General features: G+C 39.6%; 1 protein-coding gene across 1 annotated transcript; it reads left to right on the top strand.

Moving 5' to 3' along the window:
- Nucleotides 1-5,199: 5,199 nt before the first annotated feature.
- Nucleotides 5,200-6,333, top strand: ascl1b (achaete-scute family bHLH transcription factor 1b). The gene has a single exon (XM_041997378.1). It carries the CDS (start codon nucleotides 5,370-5,372, stop codon nucleotides 5,976-5,978), a length of 609 nt encoding a protein of 202 aa, XP_041853312.1. The 5' UTR covers nucleotides 5,200-5,369; the 3' UTR covers nucleotides 5,979-6,333.
- The last annotated feature ends 7,150 nt before the right edge of the window (nucleotides 6,334-13,483 follow it).

Raw genomic sequence — 13,483 nt, 5'->3', positions numbered from 1 at the left:
GTCACATACATGTGAGAAGTTCAAGTCTTCTTTAATTGCATTTATGACAGGCCCTCAGCACAAAGCAAATATGAGAACGGGCCCTTAAGAGACAAACATTCAGCTGCAGCTGCTATTCTTTTTAATCTTTTGATGTTTTAAAGGGGATTTTTGCAGGGAATTCTTAAATTTTTTTCTCATTGGCCTCTTCTTCATTTAGGTATTTTTGTTTCTTTCTCTTCACACTCTCACATAGACTCACACACCTAATTGCAGTCTTACTGTCACACGTGTACCATATATAGAATACCGATGCCGTGACTCATTCTCTAGAAAAGATTTGAAATGATTAGTGTTGGAGTGTAGGCACTGTAGTGGGCCAAAGAATTGGCTTTATTATCATAAACAGCCACACCTTCACCTGTAAATATGATTTCTGCAGGTTACAGCAGCCTGCTGTGTTTGTATTTCTCTTTAGAAGTAAAAGCAAGATGTAAAATAATTACCTTTAATCACCTTGTTGGTGCAATAATACTATTTCATGTCTGCCAAACTGCATGAATTTGGGTATTTTTGTAAGTCCATGTACCTTTGTGACAGACTACTAGTAACAAAGTGCCCCAAAAAATGTGTTTAAGTGACTTAACAATCAAAAGGTCTAGAAAGCTTTGAACAAAACCAAGAAAATTTTGATTCCTCGAGAAAATGTGGTTCCTCGTGAGCAAAATGTAAGAAAAGTGTGGCTCAAAACCTTTGCAACGTACTGTCTATCAAAGCATGACTCTGGTAATGAGGAAGGAAATGTGCCCCAGAATTCAAATACATGATTTTATTGATATCGTCAAAAGTCACCATGATACAAAAAATCTGTCATGTTACTATATTTTAATTTTTTTCTGTTTATTTCTGTGGTAACTATTACATGGGAATCCCATGATGCAGCATTCATCTCACTAATATATTATGAAACTTCCTCATCAGCAGCAGGATTAAGTAGCTCAGGTGTGACTCAAGATGCCATTTCAGACCAGAGACCTTCACCTTGTTTAGAACATGGTAAGTGAAGTTACATGAAACAGTCTTCCTTTGTGCTTTCTCCGTACGCCCCCTGCTGTAGATACAAGGCCAAGTACAGGAAGTGTAAAGAGGAAAACCTCAGAAGCTCAAAGTGGGTATTCCCAAACAGAGCACTTTTATTCCGATGAAAAACCACTTCACTGCATAAATTATTACTTATAAAATTAACAATAAATCAACACATGAAACAGGATCAAAATATATGATCCATCATGAAATCCTATTTTTAAAAATGTTTACAAAAGGAATAAAATGAGGCGACGATAACTTACATTTCAACCAAGGGCAATAAAACACATCTAGCTGAAACAAAAGTCTTTACCAGTGTGTTGCATTACCTTCAACCTTTTGAGCCCTGTGCTTATTTTTGGGCCTCTGCTTGAAATTTGCATCCACAAGGCTTATTTGAATTCTTCTGGAATGATTATAAAAAGAAAATTTTGTGTAAATATTGGTATATATTACTAAAAAAAACACAAATGAAGATGACATATAACACAAATAAAGTTTTCAAACAGTTTAGGATAAAAATAAATATCCCTTTGAAATAATGTAGCGCTAAAGTCTAAATGATAATGCCATGTTTAAATATTAACTCTGCAAAACACAACTCTGATAATCTTGTTGTACTTATGTATAATTATTAATTAATTGTCATTACATTGTTGTATGTAATGACAATAAACCTCGACTGGTTGATTGCTTGATAAAGTGAATCAGAACAAATTCATTACGGTTTTTGTACAGACGGGCAAAGGAAAATTTATTTGTATAGCACATTTCATGTACAAGACAATTCAAAGTGCTTTACATAAATCATTACAGCAGGGTGCAGACAAGTGCATTAAAAATAAATAAATTAAAAAATAAAATAAAATAAATAAATAAAGATTAAAAGAAATGCAATTAATGAAATAAAAGCAGAAGGAATATGCTAAAATAAAATAGATAAAATGCAAGGAATAAAGTTAAAGACAATATTAAAACATGATTCCAGCTTAAAAGAACCAGATGTAGATTTTTACTTCTAAATAAAAACTATTGAAATGCAGCAGAGAACAGGTGGGTCAGGCAAGATCTCTAAGATGGTTATTTTGGCACCGTATTGCACCATCTGTTCTCAAAGTCCCCCAATTCAGGGTTCATGACAAGCCTGAACTGAGGAGGTGGATTGTTTTGGGGTTATTTAGTCACATTTTTTATTTCATAATTAATCAGATGTAGTCAGTGGGTTAGAGTTCTGTACTGCAGGCAAGCCAGTTTTATTCAGGATCCATCGTTTTGTGTGTAGGACATAGTCTGGCATTGTATTGCTTGCTTTCAGTTTTAGTGATGTTTCCACATATGATGTCATTTTAAAATACTTTGGAATTCTACATTGAGAAATATTGTCGTTATGCTGTTGAATGAATGTTCTTTCCCATGCTGTCTGTCACAGAGAGGTGCTTTCCTGAGCTTATTGGTCTAGACCTGATATTGCCAGTTAAATGCCCTGAAGTTGTTTAACAATAATTATTTCTTTTCATTACACACATTTTCCAGTTTTGTGGCAAACCTGTTCCAGTTTGTTGGGAATGTATTCTGTGAACAGGCGAATGTTAGTTTAACAATTGCTGTGTCAACTTTCAGTTTGATGTGAGATAAACTCAGTTACTGGCAATGACTCATTTTTACACAGTGTCTGAACAGGTTTTACACAAGAAATATGGCCTATTCAGACATTTGGTAAATTTGTCATCACAAAAATACCAAAAGTAAAACCAAAGTGTAAGATGTGTGAATTCAAAGTTATAAAGTTGATCCTTTATGATTTGCAGCAATTTTTACATAATTAAAGAACAGAGTTAAATATGAGTACATTCAAATAAGGAGCTGTAAAAAAAAGTGACTACTTTCTTGTTTTTCTGGTATTGTAAGATTAGACTGAGATAAGACACATTTAGCTAATGAAGGATGGCAGCATTCAAAAAAAGAATTCCCAGAGCTCACCCGGTCAATCTGTTGTTGTGTATTTGGGCATTATTCATATTCTTATTCTTATTCCTATTCTTATTCTTATTCTTAGTCTTATTCTTACACGTTATCCCAAAAAGACTATTTCTGTTTACATTATACCCTGAACATTTAAACAATAACCATCAAAACAACAGGGTGGGTGGGGTTGGGGCAGGGGGTTCAACCCTACCTCTCTCCTGATGCCCCCTCTCTCCTTGGGTCATTTAGTTTAGGGTCTACTAAACTAATTTAGTAGACCCTTCTCTCAAAGGACACACATCCCTGATGCGCTAACCTCCGGATGTCAGGAATGTATTTCTTACTGGTATTTCGTCATGTTCTGTGTTCTGCTACTTGTGATTCAGAGATCCTACTGGGCATGGTGGTGGTGGTGCTAGCTGGAGATTCTACTTACCTGGTGGTAACGGGAGATGCCACTCACCTGCTGCTGTTTGGCTCAGCCAGCCTACATAAGAGCCAGTCTGCAGTCCACTCATCGCCAGATCATTGCCTTACCCTACACTGGCCATTCAGAGATTCTTCTGAGTTTGTGTGAACAGTCTGACGGCTAACGTTTTTGTCTTGTCAACCTACCTTTACCGAAGAGTTCCATTTCCCAGCTTGGAAGACCCACTACAAGCTGTCTCTGGCCTGCTGCACTGACACCAACTCTGCCTCATTTTTTTTTTTTTTTGTCACTCCTCCAAGGACTCTAATTCACTAAAAAAAACCTCTGTTATCTCTTTACTGTATCAGCTGTTTGCTCCTTCCTGGTTCCTGCCTGTCTTCCTGCAAACCTTAACACCTGAATTCGTTCAAGTAGAGAGAGAGAGAGAGAGAGAGAGAGAGAGAGAGAGAGAGAGAGAGAGAGAGAGAGAGAGTTTTGAAAGAAAATAAAGATAAACCTAAGCATTTAACGAAATAAAATCCTATGAATGTATTAACCAACAAAATAGGACCAGTCTTTAGTGCATCAACACAAAAAAACGATGAAAACAAAATGAATAGATGTTACTTCAGGAGGTTTTTAAAACTCTTTGTGATGTCTTAATTATTGAAGGAGTTTCATTTCAGACAGGGAGGTGGAGTTGGGGATGGGCTGGTTTGCTGGATGTAATTGTTTCTTTTGTTCACTAGAGGTCGCAAGAGTCCCATCTTTGTTTACTCGACAGCGACCATCGGGTCCTTGAATAGACTTTTCACTCTGTTTTTAGTGGAAATCAAAAAGTATACATGAGAAAGGCGGTTATTTATTTTAAATCATGATGTATTAAAGATAATGACGAAAACAGAACAAAAATAAAACTAAACAAAACTTCGATTTGAGGGGGTCAAACTAATAAAGACGTGATTAACTGTCCACTCTGGTGTGGTGCTGAAACGCTGCAGCCACAAACACGCGCTTCAGAATTGAGTTTGGATTTTACCTGCGAACCTCTCGAGTGTAAAAGAAGATACAGAGCTAAATTGGATTTGGCAAAAATGTACAGAAACAAATAAAGTGGTCACGCAGAGCACAGTTAGAGGTGAGGACTGCTTCATTTGCATTCCTTATAAACCCGAAAAGTACATGAATCGCGTCCTTTTGCGAGCTTCATAACTGCCAATTACTATGTGCTCAGAGACACGCTTGCAGTTGATTTTTCTTTGTGAATTTGTAACCTAGATACAGCAGAGAGCGTCCTTGGTATTTGTGATTGTAAAGAGCTGAAGGAGAAAGATGGCCGAGGGGGGAAGACTGATAATTTGAAGACTTGCCAGGGGTACATTGTCAGATTCTAAAGGCATTTCAAAGAACCAAACTATTCACTTTTTCATTCTCTCCTCTTTTTCTTCTTTCTCTGTCTTTTTCCCCTTTTTCTTTCTTTTCGCACGGTTGCAGGCCGTTTGAATCGACCAATGGGCCTTCAAGTTAGAGACATTGGAATGTAAATGAGCCCAGCGCGTGCTCCCGGCGCAGTGAAAGCTCGGGATTGTTTATTGAGCTTCCTGAGCCACGCGCCTGGCCCGGGGAGTCGGCGTGCAGAAGAATCACACAGCGGGGGCGGGGCCTCGCGACGAAGCGTGCGTCTCCAAAAAAGGGGTGGGTGGGGTGTGTGTTGGGGCGCGTGTTGAAAAAGAGGAGTGCTGCCAAAGTTTGGGTCAGATCGGCTCGTGGAGTAAGCAGTCAAGAGAGACTTGGACCACAGTTAGCCACACGGTCCCCACGCGAAAGACACGAGAGTTGTACACTGCCAACCACTCCTGCTCTTCTTCCTGTGCCACTGTTGCTGTTACTTTCCCCCTGCATCCGTCACGTCAGAAGAACTTTCAGTGAGATGGAAACTACAACCATCACCACCACGCAGACAGCGTTCACCTTTGGAGTAGGCGAAAGACGCGCAAGCATCACCCTGCACGCCCCGGCTCAGGACGCAGTACCGGCTGTCCACCCAAACACCAGCGGCACCGACTTCCAAAGCAAAACCAAGGTGCTGAAGAGACAGCGCTCCAGCTCGCCGGAGCTCCTGCGGTGCAAGCGCCGTCTGAGCTTCAACGGTCTCGGCTACTCCATCCCTCAGCAGCAGCCTGTGGCCGTTGCCAGGCGAAACGAAAGGGAGAGGAACCGGGTCAAACAAGTCAACATGGGTTTCCAGACTCTGCGTCAGCATGTGCCAAATGGCGCCGCCAACAAAAAGATGAGCAAAGTGGAGACCCTGAGGTCTGCGGTGGAATACATCAGGGCATTGCAACAGCTTCTTGATGAGCATGACGCTGTGTCGGCTGCATTTCAATGCGGGCTTCCATCCCCAACGCTCTCCAACAGCTACTCTGCCGACCCAGAGTCCCCTCATTCCACTTACTCATCAGATGAAGGTGGCTATGAGCCTCTGAGTTCAGAGGAACAGGAACTGTTGGATTTCACGACCTGGTTCGACAGGTACTGATGCTGCCAACATCCAAACAACACACCAGCATCTGCGCGTAAAAAGCGGCTGGCTTCTTTCAGACATGCTGAAAAAGACTCGATAAAGGGACAAATCTGTCTTGCCTCCGTGCTTAGGTGGACTGTTGTCCCGCTCCCAGACCGGGGCTGCTTCTGAAGGAGCAAAGCAATAGTGAGAAAACAAGTGGGCGTTTGAGTGTGTGAGAGTGAGAAAGAGAAAGAGAGGGAGCATCTTGTTGCATAGATCGTAAATAGACGCCCCAAAGTCTACCACAAGAAGGAGGGAGTTGGACTCAGTGATACGCTGACGCGAGGAAGTGAAGAACTGTTGATGTTTGAATAAGTGCAATTAATTAGACAGGCTCTGTGGAGATGGTGCTGACGTTCCACGGGATTTGTTTGTTGGGAGTTTTCATCGAACCGGGACTGCCTTCCTCAGCTGCCGCGTCTGTTGTTAGGAGATGCAACAAGGATGATGCGTCAACAGACTTTTTGTGATGTACATTTTCCGCCCTTATACAACAATAACGTATCATAAAACGAATTGTCTTTACACAAACACGTATTTTTGTACATTGAGTCAAACAAATGTTCCTAAAAACGTTTACTGCCACTTTTCTGACAGTGTTTTGACTTGAGAGCTGTTAGCGAAGCAGTGAGCTGGCAGAAGGTGTGTGACTGGACAGCAATATCTAGGCTACCTATGACAGATTGTAGTGTTTTCTTTTTGATAGGTGGTAAGGAGACATTTAATAATGTATGCACTTCTTCTCAGTTTTCCGTAGCCTAAAATGTAAATATTTGATTTTAACAGATATATTTTGTGTAAAACAGGTTTTATAAATAAAGATGATCTATTTATATTTTATGTCTTTGCAGTTGTTTGGTTCTTCAGCTGATTGCACATATTTATAGGCTGTGCGTATTTGTGTGTGTGACAAGTTAGTGTGTTAGTGATATGGTTAGGCAGTAATTGAACAAACTAGGGACCTTCTCTTCTATTCAAAGCCCCTGCATGACCTTTTTCCAACTTCGTTGAGCACACGGAGAAAATTGCGCAGCTGGGTGAGCACTCAATGACCATTATTGACGCGCACCTTCTACAGCGCTTTGTCTGCATTCAGGGCGGGGGAGATTAATATTACGTTTCATGCATTGCATTGTTTCTCTTGCATACTCTCCCTTTAACCAATAGCCTGGAGCAGAGGGAGAGAAAGGGGGGCAGCAGGGGGAGCGCAATTCACTTCACTCAAAGGGTATAGACACTTTGAAATATAGCCCGGGGAAAGTCAGCAAGACAATGGGACGGGTCAAAATTCTTATTGCCCGATTGAGATCAATCTAAATAAAACCCAGGGTTGTAGACTAGTTGTATCCCCGACTGTGTTTTTCATGCAGCACACAGGCCAATCAAAAAGCCCATCTCCTGCGAAATGAGGAGCACAACACCCCATTGCGAGCACTATTGTGTGGGCTTTTGCGCCTCATTATGTGAATTATAGAAGATCTTTCATTGTAAATAAACACTGAAGCCCAATTCAGTGAGGATGAATCAGAAATAAAGAGTTTAATTTCACATAGTTCTCTCTGCGGGACAGTGAAAGTGCCGAGGATGATCTTAGTTCTTCTAGTTTATAATATTAATAATAATAAAAACGAAAAGTGTTTTGAAGATGATAGATTGATAAAGTCAGTCAGAAACTGTTAAAAACAGCACAAAACTGGACTTAATCTCTCCAAGACAGACTGAAAGATGGGAAAGATCTTTTCTTCTTCTTCTTTCTCTTCTTTTTAACCCCACCCGCTTCTTCTCTTACACCTCTTACAACAACCTGCAGGTGTGAGCCACGTGCCTGCACTCAGTGACAAAGACTGTGGCCCTCCCATTGGTTAATGGCTCGCGCATGTGAGCTCTGTCAGGTGGAGGCAGTGACAAAATCCAACAAGTGATAAATGACATTAATTACCCTCTGCATTATAACCTCCAACCACCGCGACTCAAAAAGACAAATCTTTGTGGGGCGCAAAACTCCCCGCTGCTCCATTATTATTTGGTTGAAATGCTGCTTCCAGAGTCGTTCAGTGTCAGACAGAGGCCAGGACACAAAGTGAAAATCAGCGCTTGTCTCATGTCCTCTTGAGATGGATATGCTATTCTCTCCTCGGCCTTGTAGGGAGGAGAAGGGGTGAAAATAGATTTATTCATGTCATTTTGCGCATGGGTAATTTTCTCTTTGACAATACACAAGGGCTATGTTAATTTTAGCGCAGCTGACTATCCATCACAAGCAGCTTATAAGTGGTTTTCGATGTGCAAAGAGAAGATCTATGCGTAAACTATGGAGACGCCAACTGTGCAAGTAAGAAAACTGGCCAAGACAGGAGTGCTGAGAGGTCATCTGTTGCTCTGATGCAGCGAAGTACATTCTCAGTTCTGAGTTCTGCAGACAATTCTGCTTTTAGTTCACTCAGATGGACACAAATATTAAATACACCAGTTTTTGATTTTTCTTTACTGCATTATGTAAGCTTTTTGTCAAACTGACTACAGGAGAGAGTTGCAGATGTGAAAACTTATAATTTACATCTGATATTGCAGCTCAGTTTTGTTTACTTTAAGAGCAACAGATGCATAAAGTCAGCCACTGAACTTACAAGATGCACCACAACACTCATGTCTCTGATTCTTGTCTTCTGATTATTAAAATTCTAACTAAAATGTTCAGAATGAAAACATAAAAAATGATCACTTATGAACCAAAAGATTTCCTTTTTCATTTTTGGTAAAAACAACTTGACAAGTCTACATTTTCCAAAGCAATTTAACTTCGAATGCATCATACAAGTACAGTGAAACAAAATGCTGGTGAAGATTTTTAATAGTCACATACAAAAAAAGACAAATATCTTCAAGAGGTGCAACGTAAAAGGCTCATAGCTTTAGACAGAAAGGGGATGATGAAATGGAAGTGAAACAGATGTAGATGTGGATGTAAGATAACTAGATGGTGTACAACCTTGAGCAATGCTTACAGAGGTGTTAATATTTAAACAGAGGTTCCATCTGTGTTTGTATTTAACAGACAGAAAACACTCTGAGCTGATGTAGAATAGATTCATTTAACCACTTACCTTCCCACCACCCACCCATGCTGACACATATGCACACAGAAACTTGCATACAGCAAGCCAAGCAGCTGGTTTAGAGATTAATCTATTGAGCCTTAGCTGTGCAAAAAGGTATATAAACATAGTCTTTTTGCATTCTTATGACAACTGGCAGCTTACATTCATTCACTGGGTTGACTTTTTCAGTACTGGTAGCTTATTTTACTAACATGCCGCCCATCACAGCAGTTAATGTCACATCTGAAGGAGGTCTAAGTTTTGATGGTTGCAGTTAGGGTATGATGCTTCATTCAGAACTGATTAATTTGTTTATTCTTTTTCTTTTTTTGTTTAGATTTCAAGCACAGCAATAAATGGAGACAAATGCAACTCTAGTAATATGGTACAAAATTATGTTTATTATAGATTTTAGAGAAAAAACAGCAGAGTTGTCTTGTGCATTTAATGCTCCCTTCTGTGGTTCACCTGGTAGAGAATCTGTTTGTAGGCTCTATCCGGCATCATAACTGATCCCTTAGACGCCAACACATTCAGTATTATTAGTGTCCAAGTGTGCATAAACATGGTCGCAACCTGCTTTTTCTTCTGTGAGTACATGAATTCCTCAGTGAGGCTTATCACTGATCCAGGATGGAGAAATCCTCCCAATTTCATTGACTGATTAATTTAATCCATTCTTCAGCTGGAACAAATCTTTCACAATCTTATAAAAGAGTAAATATAGTTGTATGTCTTCACAGTAAATATTTATTTGTAATTACAACCTGTTTTTGTTGTTTTGTTTTGTTTCTTCTCAGGTTGTGGATGCAGCCGAACATTTTTCCCCTCTGGGAACAATGAAAATGAAAAATATTTTAATTTAACCCAGACTAAAAACAATGCTTAATATTTTTCAATATTTTCTACTTTTTTAAGTCAGGTGAAAATAGGAGGAGCAAACATTCAAGGATGCAGAGTTTCTGGAGTTTCTGGATTTCTATCTGAAGTTTGAAGAATGCCACTGGTATAAAAACAGCACTTCTTATTTGCCAAAATGAGCCCATAACAATTAATTTTAGGAATTTACTCAATGCAAGAAAATATTTGAGGGTCACTCCAGTGTGCTGGAAATCCTTCTTCCAGCCCCCCCAAAGTCTTACAAAATTCAAATCTTGTTCATGGCCGCCAAGTCACTTTTACTTCCTGACAAAAAAGTCACTCATTTGACTTGTGTTTTTTTTTCTCTCCAAAAGAAGAAATCTTTTTTCTCTTCAGTTGAACAGCAAAAAGGAGTTTGAATGCGTGTTGAATGTATGCAGCTCAGCACTTTTAACTGACACCTCTGTAAGTGAGTGAATAGGCCTTAAACTTCAGACGACCCAGTGGAGGAAGAACCAAGCTCAGGCCTGAAGGATGGAAGGATAGAAGAGGCTGGATGTGTGGATGTGTGACTGGGTGGAGTGGTGGGGCTGTGATTTGCATGGGCCATTGTGCTGCACAAGTTTGGGTGCTTTTTTTTTGGCTTGGGCCCTTTTGGCCATTTACTTCCACTCTGGCTGGCTGTGGCGAGCTGTGAATAGTCTCTGCTTGGAGGAGACACAAAGGCGCTTTTGTGCTACGGCTGCACCATATTCATCATGTAATGCCTGTAAGACAAATCTGATTGGACGTCTCTGTCACTTTGATGTGGGTCCAGAGTGCGAGTGGCCCTGAGATTGCTAACTTCACTCTCTATTGCCTATTCTACAGCATTGATATGGAGGGTGGAGGCCGTGGGGTGAGGAGAGGTGGCTTGGGGGAGAATGAGGAGGGAGAAGGGAGAGCAGGCAGGGGGTAGTCCTCATTATTTGCAGGAGCAAATTCATAATAAATTTCCCCATTCTACCAAACCGGGTCGAGATGATTGACACTACTTTACGCCAGGCTGAACAAAAGCCCTGATTTGAGCAGAATACCAAATGAATGGGGCGAGCGTAGACTCAATTCAAACAATTTTAATCTCTCCCTGTCCTCCCTTATTTCTCCTCTCCTCCTTTCTCCCCCTTTTCCTCACTTACCCTCTTTTTTCAAGTCCAACTCTCCTGCCTCTTTTGTCCAAACCATTCTCATTTTACAGGGTAATTCTACTCCAACGGATGTGCTAATTGTGCTGGGTTAAACTGGATGCTGGTGGACTCCTGTGATACAGAGCTTATTCTTGCCTAATGACTGTAATGATGGTTCAGAGCGACTGCAGCCTGTAGCCTGGAGTGGGCAGCTTGTGTAAAACTTGAGAGGGAGATGTTTTTTCCTTTTGATTAATACAGGCTGTCAGGAAACGAGGAGAATGGCCAGGCCTCTTGTTGCGGTCCAGTGAGGGGGGTTGACAAATGTAAGCATTATAAACTGCTGTGACTGCTGGTAAATAGTTGCTAAAATCAATGCGTTTGAATGTAGGATAAACTTTTTCAGAGAGTTTTCAGAGACATTAAGAAAAAAACATACTCATAAGAACCAACTTTGCAATGGTTAGATATTTCTTGTATAGACATATGTGGACAAAATACTGACACAGACATACATAGTTTAAATTAGCAGTGCAATTATATCACCTCATAGGACAAAAAAAGGATTAAGAATAAAAAGTATCATTAGAACAAGTGTCTATATTTGCGGATTGAAGATTTGAAGTGTGTACAAGTTGTCTGTGAGCTGACATCTAGTGGCCAATATTAGAACTGCATCTTAATCACTGGGGAACTGGGATCAGCAGCTGTGTTGATAACTTGTAGTACATTTGTGCTAAATAAGTAGATTTTGGTACCACTACAAACATCTTTCCCCTCAGGAGATCTGCTCTGAGCTCCTCATCTATTTGTTCTGTTCTTTGCTGATTCACATAATAATAACATAAAATGTTAAATCAAAGAAAAGCAATAACTCTTCGCCGACCATAAAACATGTTGTGTGTGGGCTTGTCATGTCTTTATCTTTGTGTGTATTTAAGAATCTTTTGATCAATGCCTCACCTGAATTCAGGTGCATTTCTTCACTCAGCGATATTTTGTAATGTCTCAGCTCTTTATGTAAGCGTGGGTTAGTGTGCAAAATTTATCATTGTCTTCATGTCAAAGGTTGCACCTCTTTGCTTTCAGCAAACACTTTACTCTCTTCTTTTACAAGTTCTGTCCCCTCCCTGTACACACAAACACATGCATGCATACACACAGTCATGTCCCAGGGTCCTCAGCAGGCTGGAGCTTGCCCCTGGAGAACTTGTTCACAGTGACAAAACCCAGCTCCATCAGTCTCTGACATGTCTCGCCCTCAGCTTTAGATCACATGCTTCGTTCCTCTATTGTCTGATTCAGACAGACAGTAGGACACTTAGATATTTTCTTTTATGCGTCTTCTGAATATCTCTGCATGACACAATGGATTCACCTTCTTTATGGTGTTAAAGCGGAGTGTACACTTGCCTCTGGTCATGAATGGCTTGTGTGCAATGACTTGAAATAGAAACATGAAAGCAGATGCAGGATTAGGCAGAAAAAAGAAAAGAAGTGCAGGTGGTTCAGTAATGTTAACCTATAGACCCGTTTTATCTTATTTGTTTGACTATGTCACATTGTATTGACAGACCTAATATTCATATTAATATTATCTAATCCCTATAATATTGATTTTGATCCCCAACTTGCATTGTTAAAATATGAAAAATTAAAAGCACTTAGCTCATTATAGTTTTCTTATTTTCAAAAAAATGTATCATGATAACTATCATTGTACTTATTGTTACATAATTACCAAGCTATGTGACATGTTTCAGTACTTTACCAATCATTGCATTATGAACTTAGCTATATTTACTTTAAGGCTTTATTTCCTTAAAAATCAATAAAAACTACAAAGTGTGTGAAAAAAATCATCATACTTGTATAACTACTGCACTACCTAACTCAATCAAAAAGTATTATGATTGTCCCCTAAATTTAAAAGAATTTAAAGTACAGATATCTAACACAACAGCGACTTGATCCGTTAGCCGTAGTTTACACTGATATTTAAACATTTACACTTCAACAATTAAAAAAATGTTAGCAAAATAGATTTCAATCATATGAAAACGATTAACATCCCATAACTAAATAACTTGATGGTTGACAGCATAATAAATATAAAACTGAGAAACTGTATTATTTAGTTAGAAATGTCCATTTTGACCTGCAAAAAAAAAAAAAAAAAAAACGGGAAAAAAAACGGCACAAGTAGCTTTATGGACACAAATGAAACAAAATAAAAAAATAAAAATAAATAAAACAAAGATGTAAAAGAACAGCTCAGAACCAAACAGCTTGCTTTGCAACAGGTCATAAACATGACGGCATGCGTTTGAAATAAACTTTCATATTCTTTTCT

Source organism: Melanotaenia boesemani, chromosome 10 (genome assembly GCF_017639745.1).
Source record: "Melanotaenia boesemani isolate fMelBoe1 chromosome 10, fMelBoe1.pri, whole genome shotgun sequence".
Taxonomy (NCBI): Eukaryota; Metazoa; Chordata; class Actinopteri; order Atheriniformes; family Melanotaeniidae; genus Melanotaenia; species Melanotaenia boesemani.
The sequence above is the reverse complement of the archived record's forward strand: the minus strand, read 5'-3'. Positions and strand labels throughout refer to the sequence as shown.

Bases quoted from the DNA above. Each gene is read 5' to 3' on its own strand.
- ascl1b (XM_041997378.1), top strand. From the start codon at position 5,370: ATGGAAACTACAACCATCACCACCACGCAGACAGCGTTCACCTTTGGA.